Source organism: Anomaloglossus baeobatrachus, chromosome 11, assembly GCF_048569485.1.
Source record: "Anomaloglossus baeobatrachus isolate aAnoBae1 chromosome 11, aAnoBae1.hap1, whole genome shotgun sequence".
NCBI classification, from domain to species: Eukaryota; Metazoa; Chordata; class Amphibia; order Anura; family Aromobatidae; genus Anomaloglossus; species Anomaloglossus baeobatrachus.
Genome location: NC_134363.1, coordinates 20,087,934 through 20,113,049, shown reverse-complemented (window position 1 = coordinate 20,113,049; position 25,116 = coordinate 20,087,934). Strand labels below are relative to the sequence as shown.

The following is a 25,116-nucleotide window of genomic DNA, read 5'->3' as shown; positions in this document are numbered from 1 at the left end:
AAGTGGATCTTTATCCTAGACACAATAGCACCAAAAGGCCTAAATGAACAGCTCAGTTATAGCTGCTTTCTCTGACTTTCTTGGCTCTGAACATTTTTCTCTTTCTCTTTCTCCCTTCAACCTATCATTTACAATGCACAGATCTGTGTTAATGGTACTCGAAAGAACCTGTTATGGTCTTTACTGGCCAAGAAACCTCATGTGGGCTAACTGATGAGCCTTCAGTGAGCTCACTTCATTTGTTTTTAAATACATAATGTGATCAAACAAAGGGTTATTCCCTCTAGTTATGGTGTAAATTAATCTAATGGAACGTATTCTATATAATCTATACCGCCAAAATTATCACATTTATCTGTTCTATTGATACTTATATCCTAGTTAAGCCTTGGGACTATCTGGCACATCCAATTAACCGTTACAACGTCTGTCTAATTTTGGTTATGTTTAATATCAATTTGATTATATTTAGGCATGACTTATGCTACAGCATCTTGGGGGTTAAAATCTGTGCTGATTGCACAGCAGCATGTTTGCCTGCTTCTGTTTGTTTAATCGGCACCAGTTCCCCTCATATGCTAAGACTAAGCATCTCAGGGGTTAAAATCTGTGCCGATCGATCACACAGCAGCATGTCTGGCTGTATCTGTTTGTTTAATCAGCACCAGTTCCCCTCATACACTAAGATGCTTGATGACGTGCTCTCGGAGGTGGGACAGTGTGTTCAGCACTGCCCCACACTGTGCACGTCACAGCCACCATCGCCTGGAGCATTCCGGGTTTGATGACGCTCCCAGCTGGGCGGGACTAGATGCCCACACCCAGCACGATCCTATACTAGACGCTGTATGCTGTGCTTTTTGTCTAAATCGGCTCCAGTCCACTCCATGTAGCATGGCATTGTGGGATTGATGACGTGGGTTTGGGGGCAGGGCGGTGCTGTGATTCAGCACTGTCCTGCACTACGCATGTCAGTCAGTGTGGTGTGTAGCATTCTGGGATTGATGCATGCCCAGGTGGGCGGGACAAGATGGCTGCGCCCAGCACTGCCCCACGCTGTGTGATGTTTTGCTACCTATAGTTACCTGTTACAACAGGCAGGTGAGTTTAAACACTCGTTTTGATGTATAATTGGTGGGTTTTTTTGATTGTCTGATTGGAGCAACAATTAATGGTCTACTTAATAGTGGACACTTGCAGTGGCAGCCTACCCTAGAGTCTGACCACTTGTATCTTGGGGTCTCTATACCTGCATCTTGAGCCCTTCACCTACAGTATCTCCCCTGATGAATCCTGGCGGAGGAAACGCGTCGGGAGGTTCCATGGTGATGAATCTTTAGGGCCAATTTAATCAGGGTCAGTTTGGGATGGTCCTTGTAAGGGCTGGAGCTAATGGGGTTTGAGGGTTCAGCTAGTTCCTGCCAGGGAGAGAGCTCCTACCCGGCCATGGACAGCAACCCGATTTATCTATCCTGATGACCCCCTTCTAACTACTGACCTGCACCTACAACTGGGTGAGACCATTCCATTTTCTATTTATAATTGTATGATGTATAAATGAGCCGGTTATTATAAGCAAGAGGCAATAATTATACCTATATGTTTACTGCCGTGACTACACTCTGAATTAAATCCAAGAAACACCACTGTGATCTTGGATGGATTTTTGTTAGGTCAGGGTTGGTAATTTTTGGTGTTTACATGTATGAAAAGCTTGCTTTTTGGGGGATTTAGTAACCCCACACTGTATATTACACTGGTGAGTCCTATTGGGGGGCTTGGTTCCCACTGGAATATATCCTCCTATGACCCTAACCTGACTAATAGATGGGATTATAGGTTGATGCCCCATTTATCCGGCTCATAGCAGTCATCACTTTACAGTGTCTATGAATCTTGGACACTGATTTGGCGTCAAAGCCCCTCAATGTCCATCTGGTGATTATGGTCTATCATTGACGGACACCACCGGGGGGGCTCCAACGCTATCTTTGTTGGTCCTCTTGGACATGAGTATTGTTTCATTTTTTTGCACAAAAAATATTTTATAAATTGCAGCACTACGCAATTTTTTTAAATAATTCTAATAAAAGTTATGTATTATCCCCTTTCTCATTGCTGATATTTATCTTAATCTTGAGAGGTAATTTGGGAACGGCTTTTCATCACCTGTTTCTATACTGCTGGTATTTGTTAAGTTTTGGAAGGTATGGCCGGTTTTTTATCAACAGGTATAAATACCGAGTTATGGTTGAAGGAAGCTAAGGAGGTATTTTCGGAACAAGCATTTAGCCAGAGGAAATATACACCGTTATTTAATACGGCCTTCAAAGAATTAACTCAGACCTACCAGGATCAGACCACCTCTTGGTGGGAAACACAGAGTCTTGAGAATTATTTGAAGGCCGGCATAGTCCCTAGGGGACTCAGGATCACGCTCACTCCAGGCCCTAGACATAGAAACTCTGAATTCATCACCAAATGGGAAAATGAAGCAACAGCATGCTCCCTAAAATTTATGCAGCTGTTGTTAGATCAAGAGAAACAGACACTAGCCTCTCTTAATGATAAATTGAAAGAACAAATCGAAATAACAAAGAAATTCTCTAATGAACCTGACTTAGTAACCAAAGAAACCAAATTACGTGATACCATCGATAGATTCCAATACAAATTGAAGGAGAGGAAACATAAACAATTCATACGTGACTTACAAGACTTTAAAAATAACAAAGTCTATTCCCAACTAGGCAGACACATCCCGGAAACGGAGATTGAACCCTCCTCTACAGACACAGAGCAATCTGACACTGAAGGAGGAAACCGCAACACTAGAGGGCAAGGACGGGGTAGAGGGCGTTATTACGGAGGCAATAGGCCCAATACACGACAGTATCAGCAAACTAACCCCTCCCCCTCTTTTTTAGATCACGGGTACTACCTGAGAAACAGAGGCAACACAACGATGGGTCGCAATTGAAACAGGGGACTCAAATTATCAACTTGTCTTCCCGAGTACTTACCTCTAAAGAATTGTCCATTCTTGAAAAAGGCCTGTCCTTCGTGCCTAGCTCCAATTTTGATCTCTTTGGATCTATTAAGGATCTAAATTTATTTGTGCGTAAATTGAGGTGGCATAAGCATTTTGCAGCACAGGAGAAACGTAAATGTAATGAATTGGGTATCCCAGTTGAGTTATTATCAGGGGTAGAGTTACTTGCGAGTTTGGATGAACCTGACCCCAATACCCTTGGGAAAGGCCCATTTAGTAAAGTACGTGCTAAAAGCAAAAAGATGCCCCCAATTTCTATGGAAACATCAGCTATCGATGTTTTTCTTGAGCTAGTCTCAAGGGACATGAAGCATTTAGCCCAGACAAAACCATTTACCCGTTTCAATTGCGACAAAATGGAATTGCAAGCCCTACAAAATTTAGAAAAAGATCACAAAATCGTAATAAAACCCTCAGACAAAGGAGGTAATACGGTGATCCTAAATGCGGAACAATATAAGGAGATGTGCCTACAAATCCTTAAGGATAAAAATACGTATGAAATTCTGAGATCTAACCCCATCATACATTATCTTGATGAATTAAGAGATATTCTAAATAATGGCCTTGCAGAAGGTGTAATCACCAAAACTGAGTTTGATTTTTTGATGCCAGACAATCCAGTGGTGGCGACTTTTTACAGCCTGCCAAAGGTGCATAAGGGTCTCAATCCACTAAAAGGTAGACCCATTGTGTCTGGTGTTAACAACATCAGCCAGAACAGTGGGCTCTACCTGGATGAGATCCTTCCTCCATTTGTGTCAGCGTTACCATCACACGTGAGGGATACCTCAGATCTATTACTAAAACTTGATGGTCTTTCCGTAGATCCCAAAACCTTATTGGCCAGCATTGATAGAGCGCTTAAGAGGCCACAATGTTGTACTAATTTAGTAAAATTTTAATTGCTTTCCCAAAGCCACAGCGCATTTCGATATACACAATATCTTCGTCAGGTGGATATATCCACCTGACGAAGATATTGTGTATATCGAAACGCATTGTGGCTTTTAGAAAGCATTTAAAATTTTACTAAATTAATGCAACATTGTGGCCTCCTTAGCACTCTATCAGACCGTGATACACTTTTATTGATCTTCACTCCAATCGACACATATTCTTTAAACATGTGGGTAACCCTGGTGATACAGGTACCCACACTTTTTCAGGGGACCATAAAACTCCAACAATTCTTCAGCTAATTTAAACTTTTTTTATCTCCATATTCCAGCTTCTAATTGATATTTTTCAACTGTTTTTTTACTGTTAAACTAACAGTACATCAACTCTCATATAGTTGATAATCTGTCCTTTTTTTATCCTTTTTTATCACTTTTACACCATGAAATTTTTTTTCACCCTTAGAACACATTTTTATGTCCCTTTTTCATTATTCCTTTAACAATTGTCACCAACATATGTATGTCTTCATTATATATATATATATATATATATATATATATATATATGTCGCACCCAGGGGGCAGGGGGGTTTATGCATGGGGTATCATAGCTGAGTTACTCGTCACCAGGCCAGGGTGATGGTCTGGGATGTCGTGGTGGCCTGCCCGGCTTCATGCCCTGAGGTGTACACAAATAAGGAGAGAGGATGATGGGGTTGTAATAGGATGATTGTTGTGACGCCACCTGTGGTATATGGCCAGGGATTAGCCGCCGCTGCAATCGCTGTCCTCCGGGGCAGATGGTAATAGCAGCCGAAGATGGAATAGCTCCCCACCGATGGAGCGGGCCCCGGGGAAGATGATGAGGGGAGTAGTAATGGTGATGGCCTTTGGCACTGAGGCGTGGGGCGGCGGTGCCGGTAATGAGAGTCCGAGACGGTTGCTGCGGTTGCAAGTGTCTTTACTCACTCTTTGTGCCAATCGCCCGGGTAGTACCGGTCACCGGTTGTGATGGGCCCCGTCGACCTCGGATAAGTTAGAAGCAGTCACAGGTGTTTGAAAGAAGAAAGTCCTTTTTTAGAGTTGCCCTTCCAGCCGGGAGGAACCTGGATGAGCGCTCTGCTCCAAGCCGCAGGCCCCATGAAGAGAAGAGAAGAAAGTAGTGTCTTGTCCCAGAACTGGTGTCCCAGGTCAATTGTATAAGGTATTTGTGAGTTTGCTCCTATTTCTACCCCAAGTAGAATCCCCCCCTCAGAACGCTGTCCTAGTGACCGGGATAGTCCAAGCTTCGTATTGACCAACCCCCTGCCTACCCTAGTCCAGCTCCCCAGTGAGAAGGCTCCTAAGCTTTATGTAAGGTGTGAATGTGGAACAGCAGTGATTAACCCCCTTCTTACCAGAGGTGAATACTGCAGCTTAAATGAGCTGCAATACCTTGTGGCGACTGGAGCCTCAGGGGTGCCACATATCATTTTTTTCAGAGTGTTCATTCACATTTGATCGTTCACATTGACTAATCCCTATAGAAATAATATTTTCCACCTGCACCACTTTACCACATTATATTCCAAATCAGCTATAGCACACCGTGCACGTCCATCTTTTTTATTTTCATCTTTTCTACTAGGGTTCTAACACGTTTACTGCAGTTTTATATGAACAATACATTTATTTGGTTTTTTTTTCTCTGGCCGCATATGTATATATGATTGTGTATTGGTAGATAACAACGAGCAGCAGCGTGGTTGGTGCAGTGATGTTGGCCGGCCTCTATACTGCTTTACTGCCTTCAGCAGCTGCTCCACCTCCTGCTGCACAGGGGTCCTGCGCTGAGACACCACACAGCACCGCCATCACGATGACCCTGCACTCAGGACGCGTCCAGCGTTATATAGTGAATGTTAGCTATATAAAATGACTGTGTCTTCTCGAGACCCAATAATGTGATATAATATTATGCCACATGTCAGGAAGGGGTTAAAAATAAAGAAATAAGATAAATAATCATAATCACAATCATAACAATTTTTTCAAGTTTGAGCTTTCACTTATATTTGTTCATTTATCCGGATTTACGGGGTCACATCACAGACTAATTAGTCTTTATGAAGGATATGCAGTAAAGTTCTATATATTGGGTCAGTGCTGGGAAGTATCATCATCAGCCCACAGTATCTATATATATATAATTGCCTTATTCTGTCTGTCTGTCTGTCTGTCTGTCATGCTCCAAAATTGTGTCCTTACGGTGACATTGTGTCCTTACGGTGACACAAAGCTGATTGGCCGCTGGGCTCGCCATGGCCCCGCCCCCCATACGGATTGGCCGCTCGCCCAGGCTGCGCCCCCACACGGATTGGCCAGCCGCTCGCCCAGGCTCCGCCCCCCCACAGATTGGCCTCTCGCCCCGGCACCCTGCAGGCATTGGCAACTCGGCCACGCCACGCCCCGCCCCCCTCACGCAATGCACGCTAGCTCTGGCCCCGCCCCCCCGCATTCCCCTAACTGACACGGTCACGGAGCCATGACTCCCAGGTGAGTACTGTACTCCCCCCCCCCCAACGGGAGCCCACATCAGCGTACGCCGCCAACACAGCCGACACTTACCCTCGCATTGCTGGCCTTGCCGCCGTATGCTGGTGTGGGCTCCCGTGCGAGCGGGGGACGAGATGCGCTGGTAACCATGGTAGCATACTTACCAGTGCATCAAGGTCCTGCAGCGGCGGAAGATCCACACGCACACACATAACAGCACATACACACACATACACACACATCAGATCACACTCACTCTCCCAAACACCTCACACACACCTCACACACACATCGCATCCACACACTCACAGCATCCGGCAATATCGCTTGCTTCTCGGCCTCGATACTGTGCTGTTGTGACCTTCCAGGACCTGTCGGAGGATCACATGGCCAGAAGCATGTGGTACCTCCGGATGTTGTGAGTATGAGCGCGTATGTGCAATATCGTCAATGTGTGTGTGCATGAGTGTATGCGATCGGGTGTGTGTGAGTGTATGCGATCGGGTGTGTGTGAGTGTATGCGATCGGGTGTGTGTGAGTGTATGCGATCGGGTGTGTGTCGGTGTGTGTGAGTGTATGCGATCGGATCTGTGAGTGTCGGCAGAGGAGCATGGCGTGCTGGAGGAGGCTGGGAGTAGAGAGGCTGATCCTGGGAAAGGCTGGGAGGGGGAGGCTGATGCTGGGGACAGAGAGGCTGATGCTGGGATGAGAGAGGCTGATGCTGGGATGAGAGAGGCTGATGCTGGGATGAGAGAGGCTGATGCTGGGGACAGATAGGCTGATGCTGGGGACAGATAGGCTGATGCTGGGGACAGAGAGGCTGATGCTGGGGACAGAGAGGCTGATGCTGGGGACAGAGAGGCTGATGCTGGGGACAGAGAGGCTGATGCTGGGGACAGAGAGGCTGATGCTGGGATGAGAGAGGCTGATCCTGGAGAAGGCTGGGATGGAGAGGCTGATGCTGGGGACAGAGAGGCTGATGCTGGGATGAGAGAGGCTGATGCTGGGGACAGAGAGGCTGATGCTGGGGACAGAGAGGCTGATGCTGGGGACAGAGGCTGATGCTGGGGACAGAGAGGCTGATGCTGGGGACAGATAGGCTGATGCTGGGGACAGAGAGGCTGATGCTGAGGACAGAGAGGCTGATGCTGGGGACAGAGAGGCTGATGCTGGGGACAGAGAGGCTGATGCTGCGGGGAGAGAGGCTAATGCTGGGGACAGAGAGGCTGATGCTGGGGACAGAGAGGCTGATGCTTGGGACAGAGAGGCTGATGCTGGGGACAGAGAGGCTGATGCTGGGGACAGAGAGGCTGATGCTGGGGACAGAGAGGCTGATGCTGGGGACAGAGAGGCTGATGCTGCGGGGAGAGAGTCTGATGCTGCGGGCAGAGAGTCTGATGCTGCGGGTAGAGAGGCTGATGCTGGCGCAGCATGGCGGATGGAGCACGTTTGGGAGTGCGCAGCATGGGAGATGGAGCACGATGGGGGGTGCGCAGCATAGGGGATGGAGCACGATGGGGAGTGCGCTGCATGGGGGATGGAGCACGATGTGGAGTGCGGAGTATGGCGGATGGAGCACGTTTGGGAGTGCGCAGCATGGCGGATGGAGCACGTTTGGGAGTGCGCAGCATGGCGGATGGAGCACGTTTGGGAGTGCGCAGCATGGGAGATGGAGCACGATGGGGAGTGCGCAGCATGGCGGATGGAGCACGTTTGGGAGTGCGCAGCATGGGGGATGGAGCACGTTTGGGAGTGCGCAGCATGGGGGATGGAGCACGAAAGGGAGTGCGCAGCATGGCGGATGGAGCACGTTTGGGAGTGCGCAGCATGGGGGATGGAGCACGATGGGGAGTGCGCTGCATGGCGGATGGAGCACGTTTGGGAGTGCGCAGGATGGGAGATGGAGCACGATGGGGGTGCGCAGCATAGGGGATGGAGCACGATGGGGAGTGCGCTGCATGGCGGGTGGAGCACGATGGGAAGTGCACACCTCCCCCCAACACACACACGCGCGCGCACTGCACAAGACACCACACACACACACTGGGAACCACAAACAACTGCCCTACACAGACACCCACACACAGACAACGCTGCACACACAAATATACGCACATACCGCACAACACACACATTGCACAAAACATACCTCCCCCCAAAACACACCACACACACACAAACCGCGCAACACACACACAACGCTACAGACACACAGCGCTCCACAAACAACGCAACACACAAACAACACCGCTCTCACCCCCCATCACACCCAGACAACACCCAGAACATGTACAGCCCCTACACAAACACTTGGTAACTACACACAACAACAGCTATATATATATATATATATATATATATATATATATATATATATATATATATATATATAACAAAAATCATACATGAACTACACAATACGTAAATTCTAGAATACCCGATGCGTAGAATCGGGCCACCTTCTAGTTGTATAATAATTCCCTCATAGAGCAGAATATATGTATAACAGGTAAATACATACAAAGAGCAGAGCATTTGTGTAACGGAATGTTCCGGTAAATACATACAAATAGAACGTTCTAATGACAGTAACACATTATTGTGTTTTCCATCTTCTCGGTGTCTATGATCAGATTTCCAGATAATCCTAATCCAGAATGGACCCTATGAAGCAGATTTATCTTCTCCTCATCTGTCAGGGTAAATATTGTCACAATTACAGAATATTCTGATATAATGGGATTCTGTGACCCCGGCCTCATGTTCTGCTCATTGTCTCCAGGCTTCTATCTGGGTTCTCTAGGTCAGCAATGGACGATCCCTCCTGTAATGTATGCTCTTCTTGGTTCCTGTGTGGAGATTCCTTGTACATATCACCCTGACGGGAGATCAGGAGCGTCCAGCACTGTCTGGTACTGGGCCATTAATGGTCCTGATCCAGAGATCCTAAACACCAAGGATCCATCTACAGTAATAGGGGAATACAGAGATCGGACCTCACTGGTACCGGGAAATAACAGCTGTACCCTGCGGATAGTCCCTGTGCGGAGAGAAGATGGGGGCTATTATTTTCCAGGGATCGCAGAAGACAGAACAATAAATGTATATTATAAACAGAATACATATGTTCTTCTCTCTGTCACAGGTAAATATAGAAAATAATCAATATTCCAGGAACCAGTGGAAATCTTCTTACTTATCTTGTATCATTATATTAATTAATAATACAATTATTCCTAAAAAAACAATGTATATGATGAGTTTTCCAGTGTGTGTTGTGTTATATATTCATGCATGGGATGGATGGGAGGAAATATGTCATAAATGTATATTGGCTGGACATAGAGGACACATAGAGAAAAGATAAAAGTAAAAAACTGGAAGAGCCCAGAGAAATGTGTTATATTGGGTGCAAAGCCTCCAAAGAGGTTTTATCTAAGGCAAAAAAATAGTTGAAAAAAAAAAGTCAGCCCTCCAAAATAGAAAAATAGAAAAAAATGTGGACTTTATTAGCCCATGTGGCAACATTTTGGTTAATAGTGATGGTCGAACCCACAGATATCCAGAATCAGCGCGTCCAACTGGATTTAAAAAAAACAAAGCAAGTTATTCTGAATGTCTGCCCGGATGCAGATCCCCATATAAATCTATGGGGACACAAATCATGCACTTTAAAATGGTGGTAGAAAAGCAAGGTCGGGATTAAAGCAGGTGCGCTGTACTTACCGAGTCCCCCACGAGGCGGTATCATTACTTCCAGGGCCGCTCATTACCCTCTTACATATTCTCTGCTTTTTCCCACCCACCGGCAGCCCCGCCATCTCTAATTGGTTGCAATCAAACCGCGCCACCACCTTGTGCAACGGCTAATGATGGATGAACCCGAACTCTAAAGGTCAGGGTCCATACCGAACACATAGTTTTCATGCACACGATCCCGAACACGAGCTTTCCTGGGAAGCTGGTGTTACACTGCGGGTCCAATTTGGGTCCAGGGGCTGTAAAACAAGCACATTATTGAAAAATACTAGAAGGTGGCCGGATTCTAACGCATCGGGTATTCTAGAATTTATTGTGTAGTTAATGTATGATTTTTGTTAAATATAAAGATGTTGTTGTGTGTAGTTGGCAAGTGTTTGTGTAGGGGCTGTAAATGTTCTGGGTGTTCTCTGGGTGTAGGGAGGGGTGAGAGCGGTGTTCTTTGTGTGTTGCGCTGTGTGTGTTGCATTTTTTTTGGAGCGCTGTGTATCTGCAGTGTTGTGTGTGTGTGTGTGTGGTGCTGTGTGTGTTGCACGGTTTGTGTGGGTGTGTGTGTGTTTTGGGGGAGGTATGTTTTGTGCAGTGTGTGTGTTGGAGGAGTAGTCCTGGGGAGAGAGGAGGATAATAGGAGGAGTAGTCCTGGGGGAAGAGGAGTATAATAGGAGGAGTAGTCCTGGAGGAAGAGGAGTATAATAGGAGGAGTAGTCCTGGTGGAGAGGAGGATAATAGGAGGAGGAGTCCTGGTGGAGAGGAGGATAATAGGAGGAGGAGTCCTGGGAGAAGAGGAGTATAATAGGAGGAGTAGTCCTGGGGGGAGAGGAGTATAATAGGAGGAGTAGTCCTGGGGAGAGAGGAGGATAATAGGAGGAGTAGTCCTGTGGGGAGAGGAGTATAATAGGAGGAGTAGTACTTGGGAGAGAGGAGGATAATAGGAGGAGTAGTCCTGGGGAGAGAGGAGGATAATAGGAGGAGTAGTCCTGGGGAGAGAGGAGTATAATAGGAGGAGTAGTCCTGGGGGGAGAGGAGGATAATAAGAAGAGTAGTCCTGGGGGGAGGAGGATAATAGGAGGAGTAGCCCTGGGGGAAGAAGAGTATAATAGGAGGAGTAGTCCTGGGGAGAGAGGAGGATAATAAGAAGAGTAGTCCTGGGGGGGAGGAGGATAATAGGAGGAGTAGTCCTGGGGGAAGAGGAGTATAATAGGAGGAGTAGAGAGGAGGATAATAAGAAGAGTAGTCCTGGGGGAGAGGAGTATAATAGGAGGAGTAGTTCTCGGGGGAGAGCAGGATAATAGGAGGAGTAGTTCTGGGGGGAGAGGAGGATAATAGGAGGAGTAGTCCTGGGGGGAGAGGAGTCTAATAGGAGGAGTAGTCCTGAGGGAGGAGTATATTAGGAGTAGTCCTGGAGGGGGAGGAGTCTAATAATAGAAGCAGTCCTGGGGAGGAGGAGTCTAATAGGAGGAGTAGTCCTGGGGGGAGGTGTGTAATTGGTGGAGTAGTCCTGGGGTGTAGGTGTCTAATAGGTGGAGTAGTCCTTGGGGGGAGGTGTGTAATAGATGGAGTAGTCCTTGGGGGGAGGTGTCTAATAGATGGCGTAGTCCTTGGGGGGAGGTGTCTAATAGGTGGAGTAGTCCTGGGGGAGGTGTCAAATAGGTGGAGTAGTCCTTGGGGGAGGTGTCTAATAGGTGGAGTAGTCCTTGGGGGGAGGTGTCTAATAGGTGGAGTAGTCCTTGAGGGAAGGTGTCTAATAGGTGGAGTAGTCCTGGGGGAGGTGTCTAATAGGTGGAGTAGTCCTTGGGGGGAGGTGTCTAATAGGAGGAGTAGTCCTGGGGGGTAGTTGTATAGGTGCCCAATGTGTGAGGGGGTGTGGCCGAGCAATCAAAATGTGAGAGGGGCGTGGCTGAGCGGGCACAGTGCGGGGGGCGTGGCCGAGCGGGCATAATGTGAGGGGGCGTGGTCAAGAAGGCACAGTGTGTGGGGGGCGTTGTCGAGTGGGCATAATGTGTGGGGGCGTGGCCGAGTGGGCATAGTGTTAGGGGCGTGGCTGAGTGGGCATAATGTGCGAGGGGGGGTGGCCAAGCGGGCATAGTGTGCAGGGGGCGTGGCCGAGCGGGCATAGTGTGTGGGGGGCATGGCCGAGCGGGCATCGTGTGAGGGGGGCATGGCCAAGCATGGCCAGTGTGCGGGGGGCGTGGCGGAGTTGGCATAGTGTGTGGGGGCGGGGCCCGGGTAACTATGCAAAGAGGTTTCCATAGTTACTTGATGTGTACCATGGTTACCGGCGTATGCTGGCTATGGCACGCGTGTGCAGGGAGACGGGGTAAGCTAGTAAGCATGGTACACATCAGGTAACTATTCAAAGCGACAGTGCTGGTTCATTTTTTATTTGCTGGTCTCCTGCTGTGCAGCACGCATCGGCGTGTTTGAGAGCAGGAGACCAATGATCTGAATGGGCAGGGAGCTGGTAACCAAGGTACACAATCTGGTAATTAAGAAAATTGGTTTCCATGGTTACCCGATGTGTACCATGGTTACCAGCGTACGCCGGCTCCGACACGATCCCAGCAATGCAAGGGTATGTCTCGGCTGGATTGCCGGTGTGGGCTCCCGGGAGTGCATCAGTCACCTGGGAGTCGTGGCTCCATGTGCGTTCAGGAAATGCGTGCGGGGGGGCGCGGCCAGGCCGAGTGTCCAATGCATGAGAGGGGCAGGGCCTGGCCGAGCGGCCAATGCGTGCAGAGGGCCGGGCCAAGCGGCCAATCCATGCAGGGGCGGGGCTTGGCCAAGCGGCCAATGCATGCGGTGGGCGGTGCAAGTGGCCAATCCATGCAGGGGGCGGGCCCAGGCCGAGCCGAGCGGCCAATGCGACGGTTGTCACTATAATGACATCATTTTGGACCAAGACAGACAGACAGAATAAGGCAATTATATATATAGATTATGATTATGCTTACAGATCCTGCGACACGTCCTGCAGACTCTGTCTCCCTTCTGCGTTTGGGAAATGCGTGCGGGGGGTGGGGCCTGGCCGAGCGGCCAATGCGTGCAGAGGGCCGGGCCAAGCGGCCAATCCATGCGGGGGCGGGGCTTAGCCAAGCCGCCAATGCATGCGGTGGGCGGTGCAAGTGGCCAATCCATGCAGGGGGCGGGCCCAGGCCGAGCCGAGCGGCCAATGCGACGGTTGTCACTATAATGACATCATTTTGGACCAAGACAGACAGACAGAATAAGGCAATTATATATATAGATTATGATTATGCTTACAGATCCTGCGACATGTCCTGCAGACTCTGTCTCCCTTCTGCTTCTGGGTCTGATCATTAACTTCTGGCGTTATTCACTGCACTGCTGGACTGCTGACACTCTGCAGTCATCAGCTGTTTTTTCGGCCGTGTTCGCGGTGATGTCATGGTTCACCCGAGTCCATGGCTGCCATGGACTCGAGTGAACTGTGACTGTCACTGTTCGAGTGTCGCATTGGTATCACCTGGCACAGCACACAATCTCCTGACAGGAGCAGGTTGGCTGCATGTATTTCCATGCAGCTAAGCCGCCCCTGTCCGGAGAGTGTGCGGCTGTGTCGGGTGATGCCAATGCGAGACTGCATGAAGGAAGTTTTTATTCAAATAAACTAATTTTTCCAGTTTGTGTTTTTTTTAACTTTATACTTCCTGGGTTAGTAATAGGGGTGCTTGATAGATGCCTCTCCATTACTATCTCCTGGACTTGATGCCAGCTGTCAATTCACAGCTGAGATCAACCCCCAAAATATTACCCTGATTACCACTGCACCAGGGCAATCAGAAAAAGTCAAAATTGGGGGGATCTAATGGATGTGCCACTTCTGGGGCAGCCGTGGGCTGCTATAATTAAGCTGGGAAAGGCCTTATAACATGGCCCTCCCAAGCCTGATAATACCAGCCTGCAGCTTTCTGCTTTATCTTGGTTAGTTATCAAACATTAAAAGGATCCCACTTCGTTTTTTTTAATTATTTGTTAGTTAAACAAGGCTAAAAACACCCTTTAGTGCCCCTTGGAAAGCACTAAAGAATGTAAGTGTACAATATGTAAGGAGGGGACTTTGCTTTAGTCGACTTCCAGAAGACAACATCTCTTCACCAGGTGATATATAGACCCGATTATTGCATGCGGCCAGTTAATCACAGCCATGCTACTACTCAGCATGGCTGCGGAAGTACCCACAGTTGAAAAGCTTGTTGATTGGCTGCACCGCAGCATTTCAATAAACTTTATTAGAATTCGAACAGCATTCAAGCTCCATGGGAAATCTGTGTTAAAGCACTGGAAACATGATCAGTACGAACCACAAACTTTCCAGTTCAGGTTCGCTCATTACTACTCATACTTCTTTGTAGAGTCTTACACTAATAACAATCACTGTTGGTGCATGATTCCTAATGGAGAAATAACAATGATGAATGGTGTCTGACTTTAGTTTGTTCTTCTACAGATTCGATGGACATTCAGCTTCTTGTGCCTATCCACCTGACTGAAGGAGAAGCCACCACTATACGATGTACGGTAAAGCACACGTGCCGCTCCAGTCCTCCATCTCTACAATGGAACAAACCGGGTCAAGTTCATCATCAGTCTGTGGAGATTTCTAAAAGATCCTGGAGAGAAGAATCAAATCTTACGTATATTCCTTCATATCTGGATGATGGGACCAATATCCTGTGCACAGCTACATATCCTAATGGACGAAGTTTTCTAAAATTAGGAATGCTAAACATCACCAGTACGTACTATATATGACTGGGTACAATATGCGATAACCTTTATTGTCTGCTTTTACTATGTCCCTCTATTTATCTCTATACTTAAACATCTCAATGAATGATCTTAGAAAAATATTCAATAAATCAGCAGCCATCCCATAATATCTGGTTGTGTCATGTGATAACATGTCAAAACAATCAGATTGTACAAAATCCAATTTTATCAGGTCATTCTCTTCATCCTATGATGAGAGAAAGCTGCCCTTATACATGACTTGTCCACAGTATAGAGTGTGATGGTTCCACGGTCAGCTTTTTATCTTATCCATCTACTAGAGCTTATTACATTAGGTTATCGTTGATGTGGTAGAACCATGACCGACCCAAGGATCCTCCAGCACTACTTCATACCCTTGCTCTGTATCTTGTGATTATAGTGCAATTTTAAATATATCATAAATCCATACAAAACCTTTTGGCTAAGATCAAGTATCAATGGCTTGATAAGTCATGGGTTATTAATAGTAGAGTAGATCGATACGTTAATGCTCATTGGGTGGAACGTTTTGGTTGAATGCTAGGTGTTTTATATAGTATCTTCTTAGGTGACTTTGACCCCCTCTAAGATTGAAGCCAACTGAAGCTGGCCTACATTGGAAAGCTTGAGGTGAAGAATTGCCTCCTCAGGAGTAATGTCCCTCTGGTTCATAAATTTGGTATAAGACACCATTTTCCATGGCACTCATGCACTTTGGCCTTTTGGCTAAGATGGCAAATTTCAGACAGTTTCTGATGGATGGTTCTGTCATTTTTACACTCTCATAATACATATTACTTCATTTTCATCATGTGTCACTTTTTGCACAAATGTCCATCACAAAATTTTGTTTTGGTTTGGTGTCCCTTTCCTTTGTGGTCTACCTTCTGATTGTGATGAGATCGGAGTGGAGGAAGGGAGTGTAATGCGGGATCATAGGACCAGACACGCTGCACGCTAGCAATGTATTGATCGCACAAGGCGCTAGCCATCGCACTGCTGCACACCCTTAATGGCCTGGGATATCCTTCACCTGCCTGCCCATCCTGGCGAAGGGGGACTTTAACAGAGCTATTCCCAGGCAGTAAACAGTGCGGCGGCTGGTGACCGGTCACACAGTGGCAGGTGGGACAATCATACCGAGAAAATAACTAAATGGAAAAAGGGAGCAAACCTTAGGCTGATACTACAGCAGAAACAAAAAGGAAGCTGGACCCAGTTGTACAGAAAGGAAAGCTGAACCCTACAGCAGGAGACGCACGAGGAAAACCTCAGAGAACCAGCACAAGCAAACCCAACCAAACCACTTATACAACTAAATTTATCAGGAACTAAGGAAGGTAGATGGCAGGTTTAAATCTTCCTCCTAGAACTCATGTGACTCTCTGAGGCAACGCCTATTCCACACCCTCTGTCCATAGAACATCGGAAGGAGAGGAAGAGGGTGGAATGGAGGGAACCACCCACCATCTGACTGTGTCAGAGGATGCAGCATCCCCTATCCACTAGCAACAGGTCACACAAGGGAATCTGGCATCACAGGGTCCCAAGTAACACCAATGCTGGAAGCAGCAGCATCCCACGTCCCAGTAACCCCAGGGTATGACATGCTTGGTCAGAATAGGCACTCATGCAAGCTCTGCCCCCGGCGGTAACACCCCACCCCTCATGGCCAGCAAAGGGTGATGGGTGACCCCTCGTTGAGCCAGAGCACATGAAGAAGCATGACGGACCCACTAAGGTACAGAATCACCAGACCTGAAAGGGAGGATGTGTTTCTAAGAGGTTCCACTTCCACCTACATCTTCCATCTTCTTCTTCATGAGGATAGACATTCTAGACTGTGCTTTTAGCTACACAAACACAACTCCTCTCGTTAAGCTTTGATGAGGGCACACCACCGATCCCTCCCTCTTGCTGTAGCCTTCTTGTCCTTAGAGATAGGGAAAGGATTATTGGGAATCCTTCTCCTTTTGAAGAGGGCTGCAAGATACTTGTGCAATTTTTTGTGGCACCATTAACTTTTGTTTGAACTTAGTAAAGAAAATAATCTAGGGCTTTAAAAAAATAAAACTGTATTTAAAGCCTATTTTATATTATTTAATTACGAAACATTAGAAAAGCTGCATGCGTGGAAACAGAAAATGAATGGATGTGACCAATAGAAATTTATAAGAACTAGATGAATAAGTCATTTTCTGCAACAATCACTGGTATTTTATATATTACATTTTCTTTATCAGGTGCACCAAAAAATGTGACTGTCGCTGTCCTCGCAATAGGTGAAGTGATGGAAGGAAGTGACGTGACTTTACAATGTAACAGCTCCTCCAAGAGTAAAGTGAATAAGTATGAATGGTACAAAGGGAAGGACAAAGCCAAATTACCAGAAACAGGACGAGAGATCACAGTGAGGAATGTGACCAGAGACGTGGAGCCATATTCCTGCGCTGCAATAAATGATGTGGGAAGAGGAGAATCAGCCCTGATGGAGATTCCTGTGCTACGTATGTATACAAGCTAGAGAAATAGCGCAGCATCTTACAGTTCCAGTAAAGTGGATGGGATTTATAGGAATTTCGCGCCAACTGTGCTTCTTTTTAACTCAGCGCGTGTCACGGCCCTGACTTGCATTGCGGCTACTGTGCTGGTGTACCGCCCCCGTAGCAGCGGCCGAGCCACTCGGATCCGGAACCGCGGTGGCTCGAGGGGTCTCCGGACCCGGGGGTTCGCGCGGACACTCGAATTAAAAGGAGTGGGGGAGTATGTACAAGGGATTTTGAAAGTTTGTGACGCCACCCACGGTGCATAATAAGGAGTAAGGTACCACCGCTGCTGTTATGGAGCCCGGTGGCGGTGGTATGGCGGCAAGATGTTTAACCCCTCCATGGGTAGGGGGTTTGTGCCCCGGGGCCCGGTGATGGTAGTAGTGAAGGGGTGCCATTCGGGAGGTAAGGGTGTTCTGCGTACTCACTCAGTTCCGGAATAATGACACAGACAGTTTGTAAACTAATTCTGAGTACCTCTGCAGCGAGGAGGGAGCACGCTTTGAGCCATGTCCTTGGTGTTACTTGTTAGCCCGTGGCCTTTTCCTTGGCACCTTTTTCTCTGTTTGGACCCTATAGCATAGAACTAGTCAGGTCCTGCTCACCCGTATGGCTAACAGAGTGAGCTTGCTCTCAGGGTTCATACTCGGGATTTTCTGGACTGTATGTGGGAAAGTCCTATCCCATCGGTGCGCTAGTACCCCAATTTTGGAGTGGGTGAGGGATGAATCTTGAAGGCTTAACCCCCATTGGGTAAATCACCAGGACGCTTGAAGCTACTTCCTGGCCTAGGGTCCACGTACCCTGTCGTGCCCTGGTCCCTGCCCAGAGATGGCTCAAGGCTGCTGGCTGCCCTCCTCGGCAGATCCATGCCCCTTGACACGATCCCCAGCCACCGGGGTTCCAGATCCTACCAGGCCCAGACCAACGTCTCCCACCTAGGACTCAGGAGCCCAGCTCCCACCTGTGACCTCTGCTCTCAAGAGTCACCTTACAACTCTCTACTTTTGACACTTCTCACTTCCCTTTACCAACCACCCAAGTGGGTGGACCGATTCCCTTCAGGCCCCCCAATGGTGTGTCTGGTGGGTGTGGTGTGAAGTGTTCCCAGGATTTTGACTGGCTTTGATCTCAGTAACACCAAAGAACAGGGATCCGTAACCAAGGAGGATCGGATATCATGCTGAAGGGCAGATTGCACAATACCCTGTGACGACCTGATAGGCCAGGGCGTCACGCTGGGACCTTCTGTTGTGTCCTCTTGCGTGCAGACGTCATGTTATTCTTTTTCCTATGATGGGTCGTTTGCCAGCAGTGAGAGGGGCTTACTTACACGCGCTGCTTTCAGGAAATTGCTCTGCTTTATCTGGGAGTGTTCGTGCCCGGAGCAGCGCCAGTTGTATTCTCTGATTAAGTTGTGGTAAGCGCCCGGCCACTGGTTACAGCGATTGATCTTTGTACTCAACCCCAGACTGACCTCTGACTTGTCTCTGCCTGCAGCCCCTGACTTTTCCATTCCCGTCTTGCTCCCGACTTCGGCTTTTGCCTTTTTACTCTTTTGCCTGTGCCTTGTGTCTGTACATACTCTCCTGGTTACCTAAACCCCAGCTTGCTTCACGCCCTCAGTTCTGTCTGATCCCTTAGTTTCTGCATGTCTTCTCAGTTCTGACCTCGGCCTGCCTGATTTTCCTCAGTCTCTAGTATCCCTGGTGCCACCTAGTGTATAACCCATTTTCTGCATCTCTCAGTGTTTAGTTCCTCACTCCCCTGTGAGAGGGACAATACAGTGTGAACTGATCTGAGTTTTGTGTCTCGAATGTGCAAAATTTGTGGATACACTGACATTTATATGCAGATTTTCCCCAAGGAATTACAGTAGATGCAGAAAATCCATAGGTAAAAACACATTTGCATTTTTAGCGCTTTTCCAGGCACCAAAAATAATCCAGGCATGACTCCAACAATACAGTTTTGTCAAAGCCAAATACCAAGAAGTGTCAAACACAAAGCAGATTTATTTAAAGAGTTACATACAATAAAAGATTAAAAATCTGCAGAATGAAAAAGAGATAAAAGCGCATGTAAAAAAAACCCGCAAAGAAAAAATGCAATTTATATCATAGGTGAATACATTTTACAGAAGTTCTACAACATCGAAAACTCACCAAATACTCATTGTAGGAGTGCAGCTGATAATGCCAAGAGTCACAAAATGTTATCTGGAATCAGAAATGACTTGAGATCAATTCCTGCACAAAGTTGATCGAGGTGTTTTCTGTCTAACCTTAGCGATAAGATTTAACATTCTGCTCAGCTGAGTTTTCAGGTGTTTTCATTGGGTTTTTGGAGAAAACAAGTGTTATCAGAAGTTTCCTTTCTCCCAAGAGAACAAAAGAAACAGGATTTTTTATTCAAACATTCTCTGTAGGGATACAGTCATGAAGCCACCATGAACTCTCTATGGTTGGCTGGTCCTGACAATGAGACCACCATGAACTCTATATGGTTAGCTGGTCCTGACAATGAGACCACCATGACGTCTATATGGTTGGCTGATCCTGACAAAGAGACCACCATGAACTCTAGATGGTTAGCTGGTCCTGACAATGAGACCACCATGAGCTCTAGATGGTTGGCTGGTCCTGACAATGAGACCACCATGACGTCTATATGGTTGGCTGATCCTGACAAAGAGACCACCATGAACTCTAGATGGTTAGCTTGTCCTGACAATGAGACCACCATGAGCTCTAGATGGTTAGCTGGTCCTGATAATGAGGACACAATGAACTCTAGATGTTTTCCTGGACCTGACAATGAGGCCACCATGAATTCTAGATGGTTGTCTGGTTGTGACAGTGACAGTGCGACCACCATAAACTCAAGATGGTTGGCTTGTCCTGACAATGATGCCACCATGAACTCTAGATGTTTGCTGGTTCTGATAATGAGGCCACCATGAACTCTAGATTTTTTCCTGGACCTGACAATGAGGCCACCATGAATTCTAGATGGTTGGCTGTTCCTGATAGTGAGACCACCATGAACTTAAGATGGTTTGTTTGTCCTGACAATGAGGCCACCATGAACTCTAGATTTTTGACTGAGCCTGAAATGAGGCCACCATGAACCCTAGACAGTTGGCTGGTCCTGACAGTAAGGCCTCCATGAGCTCTAGATGGCTTGCTGGTCCTGATAATACTGGCTGACTGGACCTACTTTATTGTGCCTTTTAGCCGCCACTTCAACTGATAAACCACAGCTAATGAAGGTGAGGCAATCTCTCAAAATTAGGTTTGGGGAGATTCGCTCAACTCTGAAAGAAAATTCAATATGTATCAAATGTATTTATACAAATTTAATTTGCCAGGAAGAGGTTTACGCCCCCCTTTGGCCCTTGCTGTACCTGTCCATATGCTGCTAGTCCTCCAATCATCCCCTCTGTTTTATGTATTTTCCTTTCTTCCATCTTCTAATCTTGTTAGGGGTCTGTTCAATCTAGGTCTTCTGTATACTAGGAAAGGTCAAATTATCTAATCTGTAAATTAAACTTATGTCCATATAGTTGGTAAAACAACATCAGTTCTACTCATCATCTCTTACAGGAAACACTTTGCGAATATTTCTTTATTTGGGAATTAAAAAATCGGTTTTGGATTTATTCGACAAACAGTGGAAATTGCATATTTTTTTTACAAAATGCATAGTATTTACTGCACATAAAATCCCATGTTTATAATCATTAATATTGATTGAATTATTTCCTGTCAAAGTTGAAATTTTAATCAATTGTTTAATCGTCTATATATGCAGTTTCCAGCAGTTATGGACACATTATCATTCCAACAACCATTGTGACAATTTGCCTTCTACTGCTTGTCCTGCTCGTGTACGCTTGTTGGAGGTAAAGTATATTATTGATCAATATTTATTTAATGCTGCAAATTTTGAACTCATTCCTTGTGATGGGTGGTCCTGGCATCTCTGATTGGCTGCAGTCAGATGTGCCCCCAATCTGTGTGGCAGTATATCTAACTGATTTCAATCAGAGGAGCTGTGTGTGCATCTCTATTGGTGTAAAATAAATAAAGAAAATGGTCTAGTGTTCCTTTGTATTATGAAACAAAACACAGATAAAGCATAGGACTACAGGCTGCAGCCCCCAGCTGTGTGTTTATCTTCACTGTGTATCAAGATAAGAGGTTCTTCATGAGGCTTTTTTTAAAAAAATGATTTAAATAAATATGTTTAAGAAAACAAAGGTCTGTCCCTCCAATTTTGATACCCAGCCATTATAAAGCTGATAGCTTGGGGCTGGTAATCTCACGCTGGGGAGACCCATGCTTATTGGGCCACTGCCAGCCTAACAATAGCAGCCTGCAGCTGCCCAGGATTGTCGAATCCATCAGATGCGATAATCCTGAAACTTTACCCGGCTCATCCTGATTGCTCTGGTGTGGTGGCAATTGAGGTAATAAGGGGTTAATGACAGCTCACAGCTCCCACTAAGCCCTAGATTTGTAATGAGGAGGGTCTACGAGACACCACCATTACTAGTCTGTAAGTGAAAAGAAATAAACACAAACACCCAAAAAATCCTTTGCAGTGAAAATGTATGAAGTTAATAAGCAGCCCTGGAAATTGCATTACTGTTGTACGGGATACTCGCTAAGTATTGTGAACTTGCTCCAATCCGCCTATCTCTTCTATCACCATTTTAATGCACAGGATTCTGGTTCCCATAGACTCCTATGTGGACCAGTGTCCAGCCGGAACCAATTTTTTTTTTAAACCCTGTTGGACCTGACAATCCCGAGTATTTGTGAGTCCACCCATCACTATTAATTACACATCATTCTACCCTTATAAAATCTCTTAGGTGCCTCTGACTTAGAGCGAAAGCCAACTACAATGACAGTTGATTCCTCTGGAGGACCAGGCACTTTAGATGAAAAAATCAATTCAAACCAAAATACCTTTGATATGAATTTCACAATTTCTTTGTACTTCAATAGGTTTGAATATATGTATATACATATATATATATATATATATATATATATATATATATATATATATATATATATATATATATTATTTTATCTTCATGGGACAGAACAGGAGATCTGGCCCTGTGATACAATATACAGTGTCAGTGCGCAGTTGTTTAACAGTGTGAATTTGGTGCTGTCTTGATAACTCAATACACATCCATTAATGTTTAAACTGATGGCAGTAAAACTGAGTACACCCCTAACAAATTGTGCCCAATTAAGCGAGTAGGAAACATAAATATTAAAAATGTATATATTTAATTTTATCTACTTAATCATTTAACATTTAGTCACCAGCACTAAAAATTCTTCATATTTTGTGTTTCCAAAGAAAAAAACAGAAGAAACAGGAGAGAACCGAGGTAAGTGACATATAGAAGGCACAGGTTTCTCATCTATAAAAAGTAATGGAGATCCACCGGTATACAGTGGCCCTAGATATTGTCTTCCATGCTGGGTATAACATGGAGGGCCAGTTTCTTACATGTGATAGATAAGATGTTCAGGATTAACACGTCAAGGTAATTAAAGGACAAACTCTCTGAATCAAAGAAACACCCAAAAGGAGATTAAAAATGCTTGATTAGGGGTTGGATCTCTCAAAGAAGACATTGAGGATGCAGATTAAATGTATAAGATTGGTTTTCTCAGATAGGTGAAAGGTTTCCTGTATGAATACTACAAGTTGAGGCTACAGGAGGTCACTATATGTTCTTCAATATAACACAGTAGACTTTTCGTTTTCTAAAGTTCTCATGTTGTGTTACTGTTTCTCTTAAAGGTGTTGTCCACTACTAGGACTATCCCTTCTCAGTCCCTATGTTTTATTCTATTAAATAAAAGCTTATACTCTTCTCCCTTGCCAGTATCTTGCCAGTGGTATTGGCACGCACTCTCCTGGGGTTCACATAATGTTGGGTCATCATGTGAGCGATGTTGGGTCATCATGTGAGCGATGTTGGGTTATCATGTGAGCGTTGAGCCCAATCACTGCCGGCATCCCTCTCTCCACCTATAAATATATGAGTAATCAACAGGAAGTAGGCGGCAGCTAAAGTTCTCACTTCCTGTTGATGACTCATAATCTGAAGGTGGCGAATTTGATGCCAAAAATGATTTGGCTCAGTGCTTGTATGATGTAACAACCTCACGCAAGCCCCAGGAACACGATCACTGGACGTGCACGGGCACAGGAGGTGAGTGTAAGCTTTTTCTATTTTAATTGGGTGAAAAATGGGGAAAGAGAAGGGTTTGTCTGAGTAGAGGAAACACCTATAACTGAAGATTTTTTTTTATGCTTCTTATTCCTGCAGACTGAAGCCACATATACCGACCTGAGGAGATCAGAGATTACAGAAACATATGAACAATTGAAGGTAACGAGATTGATATAATGAATGACATCAAGTAGTTCTGCCTAGATCTAGTACATTCTACTTTGGTAAATGGTGATTTGTGTCTGCACAACTGATCGGCTCAGTCCTGTCTTACAGTTTATTTTATGGAAATTACAGACGTTGGCCCCAAATCCCCAAGACTGGCATTTTATATTCCATTATTGATGAATAGTGAATTGGCATAAGATGCACTAAATTTATTAAGAGGCCTTGCAATGAATTTGGTACATGCTCCGGTGCCGTCACCACTGCATGAAATGTGCACCAGTCATGGACTAGAATATATTTCCGCCATAATTAATGCTATCTTCATCGAGTAAATAATGCTAAATTTGCGAATTATACTTGGCCACACCCCCTCCATCTTAAGCCCCACACATTTTTATTTAAAAAAAAAATGGCCAGACCTGGTGTAACAATGAAGAATGCCCCAACATTGCGTAGCAGTAAGGTTCGGTCTGGCTCAACAGTTGGAATAATGGATGCTCGGAGGTCAAAGAAATATCTCTAATATATAGTAAATGACCATGGCACAGCTAGGGTGAGGAAAGTAAAAAAATGATGATGGAGAATGGATAGCCTTTTGGATTTTTTAGCAACTCGAAGTTGCACAGAAATTTTGAGCCATTTCAAACAACTGGTGAAAACAGTTTGATGGAGCAAAGCCAAAGACTTTATATAAGGATGTCTGATGAGTTTTCCTAAGCAATTAGTCTTAGGTCTTCAGGAAGAATTGGACAAAGAATATGAGAAGGCAGTGATTACACCAAAGCCAAGCCTAGATAATGATTGCTTTTACTGCCCAGCTGGTAGATAATTTCACGCTAGGATATAATGTATATATATTATGAATAGGAACTTATTTTCTGTGTAGATAATTATATTGTTTACTGGTAATTTAATCCTTTTGTTTTGTTTATATGTTTTTTATTATATATTCATACTTATATTGTATCGTTGACTGTATATTTTTATCTTACAGCCTTTAACCCCTGCAGACTCCGCTCCTGTAGGATCTGAAGTAGAAACAAATGATGTATATGAAAATGTCCATTAACAAAATGATGAAAATGGCAATAAAATCATCATCGATATTCA

General features: G+C 45.6%; 1 protein-coding gene across 2 annotated transcripts; it reads left to right on the top strand.

Annotated features, from left to right (window-relative positions):
- Positions 1–849: 849 nt before the first annotated feature.
- LOC142256069 (B-cell receptor CD22-like) lies at positions 850–25,116 on the top strand. 2 transcript variants are annotated; one of them, XM_075327573.1, is made up of 9 exons: positions 850–1,101; positions 9,123–9,189; positions 9,272–9,634; positions 14,717–15,004; positions 17,265–17,528; positions 21,381–21,471; positions 22,953–22,983; positions 23,935–23,997; positions 25,001–25,116. In XM_075327573.1, the coding sequence occupies exons 2-9, from the start codon at positions 9,147–9,149 to the stop codon at positions 25,073–25,075; spliced, it is 1,218 nt and encodes a 405-aa protein (XP_075183688.1). In that variant the 5' UTR covers positions 850–1,101; positions 9,123–9,146; the 3' UTR covers positions 25,076–25,116. The 2 variants fall into 2 exon arrangements, with proteins under 2 accessions (XP_075183688.1, XP_075183689.1); XM_075327574.1 differs by lacking the exon at positions 9,272–9,634 and having other exon boundaries at positions 855–1,101.